This window comes from Zalophus californianus, chromosome 13, assembly GCF_009762305.2.
Source record: "Zalophus californianus isolate mZalCal1 chromosome 13, mZalCal1.pri.v2, whole genome shotgun sequence".
NCBI classification, from domain to species: domain Eukaryota; kingdom Metazoa; phylum Chordata; class Mammalia; order Carnivora; family Otariidae; genus Zalophus; species Zalophus californianus.
This window is the reverse complement of record NC_045607.1, coordinates 27,223,158-27,237,333: the sequence shown is the minus strand read 5'-3', so window position 1 is coordinate 27,237,333 and position 14,176 is coordinate 27,223,158. Positions and strand designations below refer to the sequence as shown.

The 14,176-nt window shown below is 43.5% G+C and overlaps 1 protein-coding gene across 4 annotated transcripts in view; it reads left to right on the top strand.

Annotated features, from left to right (window-relative positions):
- The first annotated feature begins 1,343 nt into the window (after positions 1-1,343).
- Positions 1,344-14,176, top strand: part of SLC44A1 (solute carrier family 44 member 1) — a 197,130-nt gene continuing 184,297 nt past the window's right edge. For 3 of the 4 annotated variants that reach the window (XM_027614815.2, XM_027614816.2, XM_027614814.2), the window contains exon 1: positions 1,348-1,559. In XM_027614815.2, coding sequence (XP_027470616.1) covers positions 1,524-1,559 — 36 coding nt within the window. In that variant the 5' untranslated portion in view covers positions 1,348-1,523. Of the gene's footprint in view, positions 1,560-14,176 lie in introns of all 4 variants that reach the window. The other variant, XM_027614813.2, reaches the window with a different exon arrangement.

Genomic DNA, 14,176 nt, shown 5'->3' with positions numbered 1-14,176 from the left:
TGCAACTTTGCAAATAAACTTTGTTTTTTTCTTTTCTGATTCTGTTTTTGAGACATTCTTTGACAGTATGAAATGAAACATGTAAAAGACTTATAATAGTGTCTGATACCTGGTTCTCTTAACATTAGCCCTGATCTTTTAAGTTTTATTCCTGCCACATTTTCACTTGCTTCTTTTCACCCCTCCTTTTTAAAGTAAACGCTACACCAAACATGGGGCTTGAACTGAAGACAAGATGAAGACTTGCATGCTCTACCGACAGAGCCAGCCAGGAACCCTTATTTCTGTGATCCTTTAACTTGTTCTCATCGGACACTATTTCCCAAGGACTCCCCGGTTGTAAATTTCCTGAAGGTCCTGACCACGCCTATTCTAACTTGTTGCTACCACACAGTGTATTAATGTAGCAACAGGGACTTGTAAGAGAACAGAAGCTATTTTTTTGTTGCTGTTGTTCACCTCTTTATTCCCAGTGCCCATAAATTACTGGAACTTAGTATGTCCTCACTAAATATTTTTAATATGAATGACTTAATACTCGCTTATTGTTTTTTGTGGACAATCCTGTATAAGAAAGTTTAGTTCAGATCCAACATGGCTCTGTAATGAGAGACCTGGCGAACTTGTTACCTTTTCCCTATATACGGCTCTTTATAAAAAAATTCGACCTTGGGTGCATTTTATTAGGCTGTCTCCTTCAAAGGCTCAGTTTCATCAGCAAAATGGGGCCAGTAGCAACAGATGCTTGTCTCTCCCCGCTTTCTATCACCCACTCCTTCACCAGGGAAGGTTTATTGTGTACACTTTGCTCTGGATAAAAAGCAACCGTAGAAGCAGGAAGATGCCCTTAGGGTCTTCGGGTTGCACGTCCAGTGGGGAAAGCGAGCAACTCCGCATACCTCGCCAGTGCCTCTCGGGTCCGGAAGCAATCCGGCCACATTTTGGCTGCGAGCCCGCTCAGCCCCTGGGAGCCTCAACCCCGTGCGACCTCTTGCTCCGAGGCGCTGCCTCGGTGCCACAGCTAAATAGGCTCGGCACTGCGCAGGCTCCGACGCGCGCCGAAGGGCCCGGCCTCGTTTTGGCCGCCGCCGCCCGGCTGTCGGCGCGGCGCTGCACTGGGGGCGGGGAGTCTGATGGGAGACGCGCGCGGCGCTGAGGAGGCGGCGGCCCGGGAGAGGGAGCGGGAGAGGGACTGGGAGCGGGAGGCGGGAGGCGGGGGACAGGGGGAGGTGCCGCCGCCGCCGCCGCCGCCGCCGCCCGCCCCTTTCCGCTGGGGAGCAGCTGCAGCAGCAGGAGCCGAGCAGGAGCCGCGCAGCCGCTGCCGCCGCCGCCGCCGGGGTATGTGGCCGGCGCCCGCCCCGAGCCGCGCCGCCTCCTGAGTACCCGCCGCCACCCGAGCCGCCGCCGCCGAGCCGTGCGGGGCCAGGCCGCGCCCTCCCCGGGCGCCCGCCGGCTCGCATGCCGAGGGGCTCCGGGGCGTAGCTGCGCGCCGGGCGCCGCCTCCGGGCTCCTCCGGCCCCGCCATGGGCTGCTGCAGCTCCGCCTCCTCCGCCGCGCAGGTGAGGGGCTCCCGCCTCCCGGCCGCCCGCCCGGATGCTTCCCCAGTGCCGCGCCGCTGGCGCCCGCTGCCTCGCGCTGCCCGAGATCCTCCCTTCAGCCCACCGTGCGCTCCGGAGACCCCCACCCCCGCTTATCCCTGGAGCCTGTCCCGCAGGTGCCCCCGCGCTGGCTCCGCGGCTGCCAACTCGCAGCCCCCTCTGCGTGGCCCCCCAGTACGCCCCCGGCTCTCGCTGTCCCCTTTCCGACTTGGCCTCTTCCCAGTCACACCTGAGCGGCCCGTCCCGCCCGCCTGCAGGTAGAAGCAACACAGGCGCCTCCTCTCTGCTCTGCCCCAGGTGGCACCCTGTTCCCTCGTCTTCTGGGCCTTGCGCCTCTCTTCCCATCTCCTTGGAGTCTCCCCTTCCCTCATCCACCGGCTGTTTTCTGTGCTCCCAGGCGGAGTACCCTCAGCGTGGGCTCTTCACCCCTTTTCCACGTTATTCCAGTTTCTGCTCCATTAGATATTCTGTCCCTTTCTATTGCCCGCCGCCCCCGACACCAGGTTCAAGTGTTTAAGCGGGTTCCGGAGCCCTTACACGGCCCACTTCCCAGATCCCACCCGCTCGCCTTGCACCCCATCCCCCCTTTGTGCCCTGACCCTGGGCACCGCGGCCTCTTCGCGCACCGAGGCCCCTGCGGGAGCGCTGACACTAGGCTGGGAAGGAGATTGGGCACCTGGTGGGTGACGGGAGCGTTACGGAAACTCCCTCTTTGTTGCCAGTGTAACAGGAGGAAGGGGAGCCGAATTTAGTTTTTCTGTGGGCACTGGCTGAATGTTGCCGCTGAGGGCTGAGATGCAGAGATTTCTCCCAGCTTCTTCCCTGCCCCCATCCAAATTTCGCTAACCTCCCCCTCCCTTGCCGATCCGAGCCCTTAACCTGGATGGAAATGTTTAGACAACTGTATAAGGATCAAATGTAATAGAACTTGACTGCTGGCCACTAATAACTGAGAGGACCTGTTTGTAAATTACCTAATTTAGTGGATTAGTGAGTGTATTTACAAATACGATAAAAAGCAATCAGGAATACTGCATCAAACGTGTTGCTGTATGAAAAATAGGCTCTGACAACGCCGGGGATGTAATCTCACAGTTTCATTAGCGTAGAATTTAACTGTGGTCTTTGATTTGTTTGTTTTGGGGGGAAGACAAGGGCTCTTGTTTTTAGAAATAAAGGCTGGTTGGTTCTTGGTGAAGAAAAATGCTAGTTTGAAAAAAAAAAAATTTCCTCCAGAGATCGAGCATCTGCGATAATGCCAGAAGTGTTTTGCGGCTGCTAAATGACTATATATAACTCAGTTTTAAATAACCTGCATACTTACTCTGAAAATCTGAGATCTGTTCGAAAATGACTAGAATTGCAGATGAATGGAGGACATTTATGTTTTATGAAGTATCCAACCTATTTGTCCAGTTCTTTTTTTAAAGGGTGTTTGCTTACTGGTTTTTTGTTGTTGTTGTTTCCCCTACTAGGATCAGTCAGGCTAATTGGTTTAGTTAGTTAAACCTTCCTATTCAGTTGGAATAGGCAAGAAAACTATAGGTGGTGTTATGGAGGAGAGGTGGAAAGACCAGGGTTTTCATATTAACAGTTAAAGGTGTGGGATTACACAATACCTTTCAACTGGTTAGGGAGTTTTGGGGGAGGGGGAATCTAGTTGAGTGCTGTTCATCTCACATTTACTTAGATATTATTTTCACCAAAAAGGTGTTTTCATACTGCGTTTCTTTTAAGAACTGGGTGACTTTACATCCCCTTTTGGTGGTGAAATGCCTTTAAAACAGGACATTATTGATAGTTTGTGGATGGCTTATTCAGTGTGGGAACAGTTAAAATTGGGAGGGATGGATGCTGGACCAAAACTCTGCTTTAATCACAGGTCTTGCATGTGACTAGCTCCACATCTTACTTTTCAGCATGCTGTCACATACATTTTCTTCGCTTTTTCCTCCTCTTGAAGTCACTGTTTCCTTCATGCCATGTTCTACAGACAAGATGCATGTCATGCACCCTGAGGGGTGCATTTTTTTTTTCTTCTGTAGATTCCTATAACCAATCAGCAGCTGTCACATGCCTGTAAGTTCAGCTTTAGGGACTTGTAGTGTTCAGTGGAGCATCGAGGAAGAGGTTTTGTGCCAAAGAGCTGGTCATTTTTTTTTTTTTTTTTAATTTGCGATTTTGGCATCATTCTTCATTTGTGAAATGTTACCAATGCTCTTTTCAGGAGTGTCCCCAGTTTTAGAATAATATCGTATCTATATATGTTGTGTTGAAACAAAATAGGGATGCAACTTCACAGTCGCTTTGAACCTCTCTTAGATGCCTCAGTTGTATTTTCAGGTAGAATGTGTTTCTTTTCATCCCTTGTACTGGACTGTAAGCTTCTTGAGGATAGGAGCTGCTTTTGTTTTCCCCATCTTTGTATCCATTGCAGTGCCTCACTATACCTTGTACAGAATAGTTGCTTAGCAGTACTCAATAAACAGAATGTATACACACACATTTGACTATCTGGCTGGCAAGTAACATTGAATATGAGTCCAGCCCTGAGCCCCGTGCTGTTTCACTTCATGGGCTGGTTGACTAATTCCACCAAGCCATCCTCTTTGAAGCTCAAATTTGAACTGTTTAAGTTAAAATTGACCTGCCTTTCCCACATTCCTTCCTGTTTTGTCAACGGTACCATCAGTTTGCAGAATTGAGCAGGATTTTCCTTTTCTCCTGGTGTTCTGCTCAATGCCTGTATTTTAGTTGGAGCAGTGGCTGTAGCATCTTTAAAAAGCTTGTCTGCAAACTCTAATGATAACCTGCATAGCACATCAAAACAACGTGCTTCGGGGTACTCTGCAGTTCAGCTTAGCTTTTCTCAGTGGTATCGTCAGCAATTTTAAAGCTCTGGCAGGTTTTATCAATGTAAATATAGTGCATTTACTTTTTGTGGTAGGGATTCACTTTTGAAATGTAATTTATTTTTCCTCCTAGTCTCTTGCTATGTTGTAGACTCTCATAAAAGAGTTTATGGTCTTCCCAACTGTTTCATCTCTTGTAGTCTGTCCTGATATTATTTGCATTTTCTTGGCAGTGTCTGGATATCATAATTTGCCATCAAAATAATTATCCTGTTTTAGGATTTAGATCAAAGGGAAGTGTCACCTTCTATACTAACTTGTATTTCATTGCCGAAGGAGCAAATTATTGGCAAAATGATTTGTGCTGTATCAGTTATGTACATCTAAGAGTCTTAAGAATGTCTATGGAGTCAGGGCTTTTATAGAACTCTTAATTATGATGTTTATTAGTGACCACTACAAGTTATTTGCTAATATTAGTAACTGCTCAAAACAGGCCAACACATGATAGCCTTTGCCTAAAAATCTCTTTGAAGGGAACGTAAAAGTGAGATAGTCTTGAGTTTCTTTTTACAGCACTAATCTTCCCTAAGACTCTTAAAATTTATTCCCAACTCTCCATAATTCATTTATTCTGTTAAACCTGACATAATTTCTATTCTTGTAATGTTAAACTTCAAAGTTCATGTGTAAATCTTCAGATTTATGAAATGTTCTTTCCCATTGACAAACCAGTTTGAATGAAGCAGGCTTTCCAAAGATTACTTAGCAAATTGCCATAAGTCTTTGTTGTTAATGGCTAGATCATTATTTCTCACAGCAGTGCTTTGGAGGCCAGGAGATTCTGCAAGTGCTCTGAAGTTCTGTGTCCTTCGGTTCTAACCTTAGAAATTGTGAGAAGGATGGAGGACAGTCTTTCTGGTTGAACAAACCAGCCCTCGTCTGTCTGACTTTAGGAGAAGTTGTACTTGTCTACTGTCTTGTCCCATGGTCCTCAAATTGAGAGCTATAAATTTAACTGTCTTTTTGTAGCTCTTCTGTCTTGTCTAGGGAGTAATAAAAAACAGTCAAGTGGTTCAGTAATACTGGTTAACTTCTTGAGTATGTTAACTTTTCCTTAACAGATTTTAATAATACTGTAGTCTCCATCTGCTTTGTGGAATTTGAAGTCAGATGATAAAAATGGCATTTGAAGAGTGTAGTGGGTTTTCCCAACAGAAACTAAGTTGTTCCATTAAACTATGTCCAGCAAAGTAGACTTTCTGGGATAAAAAAGTCATGGCATGAAGACAGTTTATTTTTCTTCTTCTGAATACTGTGCTGTTAGTATAGAAGATCCTCAAAATATGTAAATCAAAGTTACTGTTAAAATTGGAAAATAATGTAAAAATGGTAATGCTTTTTGTATAGCTATTTTCCACAGTGATTTTCGTGTTGTAATTTCTACAGTAACTCTGAAGTTGACTCTACTTTCATTGTACAGCTGAAGAAATTGGGAGCTGGAGGTTAGGAAAGTTGGCTAAAGTCAGCTACCAAGTGGACAGATCCAAACTTTAATCCTGGTCTTCTGGAGCGCAGTCCTGTGTTTCTGTGTTCACATGCATGTTTCCCAAATCTTAAATTGCAGCTCACTCTATCTTTAGAAAAAGTCCACTCAATAAAATTTTGGATTAAGGAATTTCCAATTTAAATTCATGGCACCATTTTGAACTTCATGCAGGTCCTAGCTGTGGAACAACATAGTATAATATAGCAAAACTAGTCTAGCTAGAATGTTCCCAGGCTTCACAAATGCTATCAAATACTATTTGGTGTGTTCATCCTATCATTTAGAAATGTTACTGGCTTGGGAGGATAATTCTTTATAAAAAGGCATTCTCTGTTATGCTCTGGTAATTGGTTAGTAGCTGTGTTTCTCCATAACCCTCCACAACCTCCCTTCCCTTCCCCCCTGCCCCCCCGAGAAGAAGAAATATTTCCATGTTGTAACTTCGGCTCAGATTTTTGGGACTCTAGGGGATATTAGAGATAAGCCAGTCCTACTATCTCACCTTTCTGTTAAGCTAAACTAGAATTGAGAAGCTATGAAGTAGTCTGAGGTCGGAGAAATCTGTTAGGAGGTAGCTGGGACTAGAAACCTACTCTCTTAATCTCTTGATCTTTCCGCACTCCAGTTAATTCTTAATGTTTTAAGTCCCCTTACCTTTGCAATCTGGGCTGTACATTAGAAATACTTAGATAACTTTAAAGAACACTGATGCTTGGGTCCTACTCCCAGAGACTGATTTCATTGGTTCAAGGTCACTGCCTGGGCATCAAAATCTTTCAAAGTTCCCTTGGTGATTCTCCTCTGCCGTCAAGGTTAAAAACCACTGAGAACATAGCCTTTCTTTAGGTAACTTCATCTCCTCTTATGGTTTCAATTACAATCTGTATGCTGACAATTCCCAAACTGAATTACTGAATTGAAAGAAACTCTGTCCCGGCTTCTGATCCTAATATCCAACTGATTACTTAGCACTTCCACGAGGATATCTCATAGGCAACTCAAACTCAGCATGTCAAAAACTGAACTCAAAATTTGTACACACACTCATCTTTTCAGAATCTCTGGTTCACTGAAGGATACCAATATCCTGCTGTGGAAACTGGAAACTGAGGCATGCAGGGGCCTACCTTTCATTCCTCCATATCTCATCACCACATCTTGCTTCTTTTACCTTCTAAATTCTACTGCCCACACTCCAGTCTAAGCCTCCATCATCTCTGGCCAGAACCTTGCTTAGGGATCTCCCTGTATTATTCATGCTCCCTTCAAATTTTTCTTTCCATACTGCAGTCTCAGTGATCTTTAAAAAATCCAAAGCTGATTGTGTCCCTCTCCTGCTTGAAACCCTTTAATGGTTTTCGACTGCTTTTAAGACAAAGACCAGAATCTCTGACTTTAGCCAACAAGACTCTTTGTGGGGTGGTCTCTGTCTCTCTGGTGTCATTGTCCTCTCGTGCTTGCTCTTTGTGCTCCAACCTCACAGATTCCTCAGTGGATTGTATTCCTTCTCCTTTTAGGACTTTTTCCACTTGCTATTCACTTATCTGGAAGACTGTTTTCTCCCTGGCCGTTGGTTGGCTACTACTCATCCCTTAAGTTTTAGCCTTAAAGTCACTTCTTTGGAAAAGCCTCCCCGATCCTTCAAGCCAGGCCACGTCTCCTCAATAAATTCTCATAGCTTTAAGAATTTTACCTTTGAGGGGCACCTGGGTGGCTCAGTCGTTAAGCATCTGCCTTCGGCTCAGGTCATGATTCCAGGTCCTGGGATCGAGCCCTGCATCGGGCTCCCTGCTCAGCGGGAAGCCTGCTTCTCCCTCTCCCACTCCCACTGCTTGTATTTCCTCTCTCGCTCTCTCTGTCAAATAAATAAATAAAATCTTAAAAAAAAAAGAATTTTATCTTTGAGTGCTTAAAGCAAAAAACAAATAATTATACAGTTGACATTGTCTAGACTGGGAGTTGGCAAAACTATAGTCCATGGGCCAGATCTGGCCGGCTACCTGTTTCTATATGGCTTGCAAGCTAAGAATGCTAAAATTGTGTGTGTGTGTGTGCGTGCGCATTTTTTTAATGGAAAAAAATCAACAGATTATTGCATGATACATTTATTTCATACAATTGTATAAAATTTGAGTTTCATTGTCCACATAGTTTTATTGGGACACGATCCCACTCATTTGTTTACATATTGTCCGTGGCTACTTGATTCATGCTACAATGGCAAGGTTGAGTAGTTATGACAGACTCTACAAGGGTAAATATTTACTCTGTGGCCTTTAAAGAAAATGTTTGCTGACCCCTGGTCTAGACTGAGCTGACAAAGAGTGGGACCATGTCTGTTTTGTTCATTGCTGTTATTCTCTGTGCTAAGTTGATTGCCGGTACATGATAGGTGCTCAGGAAATATTTGCATAAATTAACAAATGTCCTCTTTCCTTCCATGAACGGATGTGGATGAACTGTTACCTTAGCAATTCTGGTGATTTAAAATTCAATACAGCAATTTTTTAAAGGGATAAAGACTTTGAAAGAAGATTCTCTATAGCATCCTCAACAGCATTCTTAAGCAGCTTGTATGTTGCAGGTATACATGTCATATGTGAAGCAAGGGGACTTACAGAGGTGTAAGTTCCCGGGCCAAGGTGGATGGGAAAAGACTGGTCCACTCCAGTAATGGGCCAGTTGGATTTACAGTGCTGACGTTTTTATAGCAGGCACAAATGGATGGGACTTTATGTAAGGTGTTATAAAGAAAAAGTGTTTGAACTGGTGAAAACTTCAGTCATTAAAGAGGCATTGTTATTTCTACTGTGGGAATTCACTCTGGAAATGGTTAAAGTTTCTGGCACAGTAATATTTCTTCCCTTTTAGTACTTTTTGTTTTCACATTTATTTGGAAAATAGCACAGCATGATGGTCCAATTTTGAATTTATGCATTGTGTCAAACTTGGTACTCTTTTTAAAAGGTGATTTTTGAAAGAGATTTGCATTTTTCAGTATTTTTTTTCCTAAGATTTTATTTATTTATTTGAGAGAGAGAGAGAGTGCACGCTTGTTCGCACGAGCCCGGGGAGCAGCAGAGGGAGATGGCTGAGCAGGGAACCCAATGCAGAGCTCGATCCCAGGACCTCGGATCATGACCTGAGCCGAAGGCAGACACTTAACCAACTAAGCCACCCAGGCACCCCTTTTCAGTAGGTTTTAATATACTCAGTGGTAGTGGGGGGGTCCTTAGTTTATTTTTTCCTGTGATATATTCCTTTAAAACAAAAAGATTTATATATTTTGGGGGGGGGAGCGGCAGAGGAGAGGGAGAGTTGTTTTTTTTTTTTTAAAGATTTTTTTGGGGGATGCCTGGGTGGCTCAGTCATTAGGTGTCTGCCTTTGGCTCAGGTCATGATTCCAGGGTCCTGGGATTGAGCCCCGCATGGGGCTCCCTGCTCTGCGGGAAGCCTGCTTCTCCCTCTCCCACTCCTTCTGCTTGTGTTCCCTCCCTCGCTGTCTCTTTTATTTATTTATTTGACAGAGAGCGAGTGTGCACATGAACAGGGGGCGCGGAGGGGCAGAGGAAAAGGGACAAGCAGAGTTCCTGATTGAGCAGGGAGCCCAACATGGGGCTCCATTCCAGGACCCTGAGAACATGACCTGAGCCAAAACCAAGAATCCGACACTTAACAGACTGCGCCACCCAGGTGCCTCAGTAGACTCTTCTTTGATTTCATATCAGTTGTATAATAGGATTTACTTAAAAAACTTTTGGTTGATGAATCACTGGAAATTATTTTTTGTGTGAAAATAATATTACTCTTTTTAGCTGTTCTCTACAACATCTCACAACCAAGTATTTGGACATTTATTTAGAAAGGAAACTCTTAAAAGCTATTTTTAGTCTAATTTTTAAGGTTATTAGATATACTGAAAATTGTTAAACAGAAGTGTTTGATTTCTGGATACTTTTATATAACGAAAAATAAAGAAAACAGCAAAAAGAAAAATTGGAAATAGGTGGTTACTTCAGGATGTTCAAGTAGCAGTTAAAGTATAAAAGCTTTTTTTTGTAGCATTGTGATGATGATGATCTTGTAAGATTTTTCATTATGAATCACTTAGGATAATTCCACTGTAAGAAATAAAGAAACCTTAAGGGGCGCTTGGGTGGCTCGGTCGTTGGGCATCTGCCTTCGGCTCGGGTTATGGTCCTGGGGCCCTGGGATGGAGCCCCACATCAGGCTCCCTGCTCAGCGGGAAGCCTGCTTCTCTCTCTCACACTCCCCCTGCTTGATTTCCCTCTCTCGCTATGTCTCTTATCTGTCCAATGAATAAATAAAATCTTAAAAAAAAAAATAAACCTTAAATCTAAATAGCTAAAATATTAAAAAATTAATCTCACATAAATTGCAAAGTAATGTGGCTTCTAGGTTGGTTAGTTTAGTGGCTTGATGATGTCAGTGAGGACCTGACTTCTCTTTTTGCTTTAAAAAATTTTTATTTTAAGGAAGATCGTTTCTCCTCACTTCTCTGCCCTCATGATCCCAAGATGCATGTGCTCTTCCTACTTTCTTTTGCTGAGCTGACAACCTCCAATGTTTTCCCTTTAGTAGGAGTTAAGGAGGGTTGCATACTCATCCCTAAACAATTTCCAGCAGGGGGGAGACCAAGTACCCTGTCATTGGTTGGCTTAGGCTAACCAGGATTTCCTGGAGTCAAGTGGAGGGTAGAGCAACACTAGAATTCCGGCAGCAGTGCAGAGGGTGGGGATGGTGACAGGGTCGTCAGCCAGTAGTACCTGTTACATAGTTTTGCCATTTTCTTCTGCCTGTAAAGTCACACCTCTGCAGTGTTTCCTAACATTTTGCTTCTAGCTCCATTATAAGACTTCACAGCTCATAGCTGGAAGTCACACAATTATCTTTCTGTTCTCCCAGGAATATTGCTCTAGCCACTGCTGAAGCCCCTGTTTCTTTTACCCACCCCACTGCATCTTTCCCGTTCTGAGTCCAGAATAGCTTCAGGATAAAGAAGACCATTTAAAGTTGGAATAATGGTTAAGTAGCTAATTAATATTCTCACAGTCAGTGATCCTCAAGAGAATCTTGGGGGTTTGGATAACCTCTTCCCTCTGGCTCTCAATTTGGCTGGCTCTCGTCTACCTCTTCTGTATGTGTTTATCTCTATTTGGTACTCGTTTATTCTCTTTTCCCTAACATTTTCTTTTTCCTTCCTTTCGACCCCTCCCTGATGCACTTAAGGAGCCATAATACTGAGTGGAATGTACTAGGATAGAGAAGGAAAAAAAGAGAGTGCCTTTTTTCTTTCCCTTCCATTTAATTTCTTCTTTCTTTCTCTCTTTTTCTTTCTTTCTTGTGTAAAGAATAATAAACCTGAAGATTCACATCATTATTTAGGATATCTACGATATAAAGAGCCCTCATAAAAAATGCATCTCTGCAACAAATAGCCAATTTACAGAAGAGGAAATAGTAAACTAATATGTAAATGTGTTCAATCTTAATGATAATCAAATTAACTGAAAGCACAGAGACTCTTTTACACCTGCAACTTTGGTAAAAGTTAACAGAATATTAATTAATCATGTGGTTTTGACTCAAGTGTACTTTATTGATTTGCTGAATAAATTGGAATGACTCTCTTGGGACATTGATGACATATATCAAAAGCCATAAAAAGCAGTAGACATCCCTTATTTAGTACTCCAAAAGTACGGTAAATGCTATATGCAAGAATCTTTCCATTTGGTGTTATTTATAATAGCAAAAGAGTTTAATTTTAAATATAATATTTTTGGTGTAAAATTTTTTTATACTAAAAAAAAGTCTATATGTGTCTCATTTCCCATCCCCAGCTTAATGATCCTCCCTTAATGCATAAGTGGCCTTCTACCTTCCTTGTAAGAAATCCTTTCCCTACTGTTACCCCAAAGGGCCACTAGAATCCATAGAATTGAACACCGTCTTACACTGGTGAGATATGGGCTGCATAGCCGGACTGCATGGGTTTGAATTTCAGTTCTGTTCTGTCACCAGCTGGGTTATTTGGACCAAATTCTTTAACATTTGGTGCCTCACTTTCCCCAGATGTAAAATGGGAACAGTAATAAAACCTGTCTTGTATAGGCTTACAGCAAATTGCACAACCCATGAAAATATCTCCAGCATTATCATATTAATGGAAACTAAATCTGTCAGATGTCTTTGTATCCATTAATGCTGCCCTGGAAAAAATCCTGTTTGGGTTTTGGAAAAGGGACCCTGACTTCTAAAAATTTTAAATTGTGTCCAGAAGATGAGTGCTCAGGGTGAAATAAGCAGCAGTAATGAGAGGCTAAACTGGGTGCTTAGGAGTTCAGGGAATGGGGAAACCAAGAAAGGATGGACTAGTTGGTGAGGGGGCTACCTGAAAATGACTGTTCATCTGGCCCTAAAGGATGGGGCTTTGAGTGGGAGGAAGGACAAGATTTCAGTGGAAAACAGAAGGGGCACTCCAATGAAAGGAACAGCTTGAACAGAGGCAAGGAAACCTTCAACTCACTGCAAAGGAGACCTGGCCAGAGTAGAGAGAAGAGATGTTCTGTGTAGGGAAGGCATTAACATTTGAAGGGAAGGAAATAGGCAGTCATGGAGGGATTTTCAGAGTGATTTAAGGAAGATGAATATGACAGTCTTGCTGTGCTCGAAGTGGGAGAAAGGGAAACAGATGCCACCCAGGATGCTGTTCACTATCTTGGACCAAACAGTGTTTCCCAAATGGGAAACAGAGAAGAGATATTATGGAATTGAAATAGGACAGACTTTCCTGATTTATCTGGGTCTGTGGGACGAAGGAGTGGGATGAAGCCAGTTTAGAATGCCATACAATAGAGGAAGGGTATTGTGATAGGCATTGCGAGGGGAGATGGGGGACTAGCATGTGGGGAAGGGAAGATGGCTTTAATTTTGTGTGCACTGAGTTTTGAGGCGCTACTGATACCTCCATGTAGCTAGCAGTTTCCCATAGGCAATAGAAGACCTAGAACTGGATTTCAGATAATGCTTTAAGTCATGTGCGTAGAGGAGATGCTTTCAGGTTGGGTGATCTCTCAGGGGAAGGAAAGGGCATGAAATACGAGAGCAGACAACTAGGGAATGAGTGATGACTGGTTATGAACTGGGGGTTTCTCTGTGCTCGTTCCCTGTGTGCTCTCCTATAATAAATTTCATTTTTTTCTTACAACTCTGGGAGGGGTGCCACTGTTAGCCCCATTTTACAGATTAGGAAGCTGAGGCTGAGAAAGCTTAGGCAGTTTGCCCAGGTTCCCCCAAGTAGTGTACAGCCTGGAGTAGTTCAAAGCACGTACATTTCCTACTGCACTACATTCCTCTCTCTCTGTTGTACTGAGGACTACTACATTTGGATAGTATATTAAACATACCTCAGACACCACTTACCCGTCACTTAAATTCAGAGATTGTGTATACTGCTTGCTCTCACTTTAAAGTGTGTGTGTGTGTGTGTGTGTGTGTGTGTAGGCGAGGGTGTTGGTTTTATTTATTTTTTAACATTTATGTATTTGGCTAAGATCAAGTGTAGTATCTGTTCTTATCAGTTTAACATTTATTTATTTTAGAGAGAGATTGAGCGGGGTGGGGGGGATGGGCAGAAGGAGAGGGAGAGGATCTCCAGCAGACTCCCTGCTGAGCATGGAGCCCAAGGCTGGCTTGGTCTCACAACCCTCAGATCATGACCTGAGTCAAAATCAAGAGTCTGATGCTTAACCAACAGAGCCACCCAGGTGCCCCAAGGGTGTTGGTTTTAAATCAATGCACCCCAAACTAGATGACAGTTTGGAGCAGAGTGTGGTCTGCGTAAGTGGTGGTTATAAACCTTGGACTCTAGGGACCCTTGACTGCTCTGCATTCCCTCCTGGGCCCTTGTACAGATTGTTCTAAAACCTTGAGTCTGAATAAGTCTATCATGGCAGTAAGTTTACCAAATGTGACTATAATTGTATCCTTTCCCCCGTAACTCAGATTCTTGAGAATATCATTTTAAGTGAGGAATATATATTTATTTAGTCAGTCTTTGGAGATCTGTGGCCTCTAAAAGGGTTAGTGTAATTGACTCTGGTGGTATTTAATAGTGAGTATGAACAAGGCTCTGGAGAGCAGTAAGAAAGGAA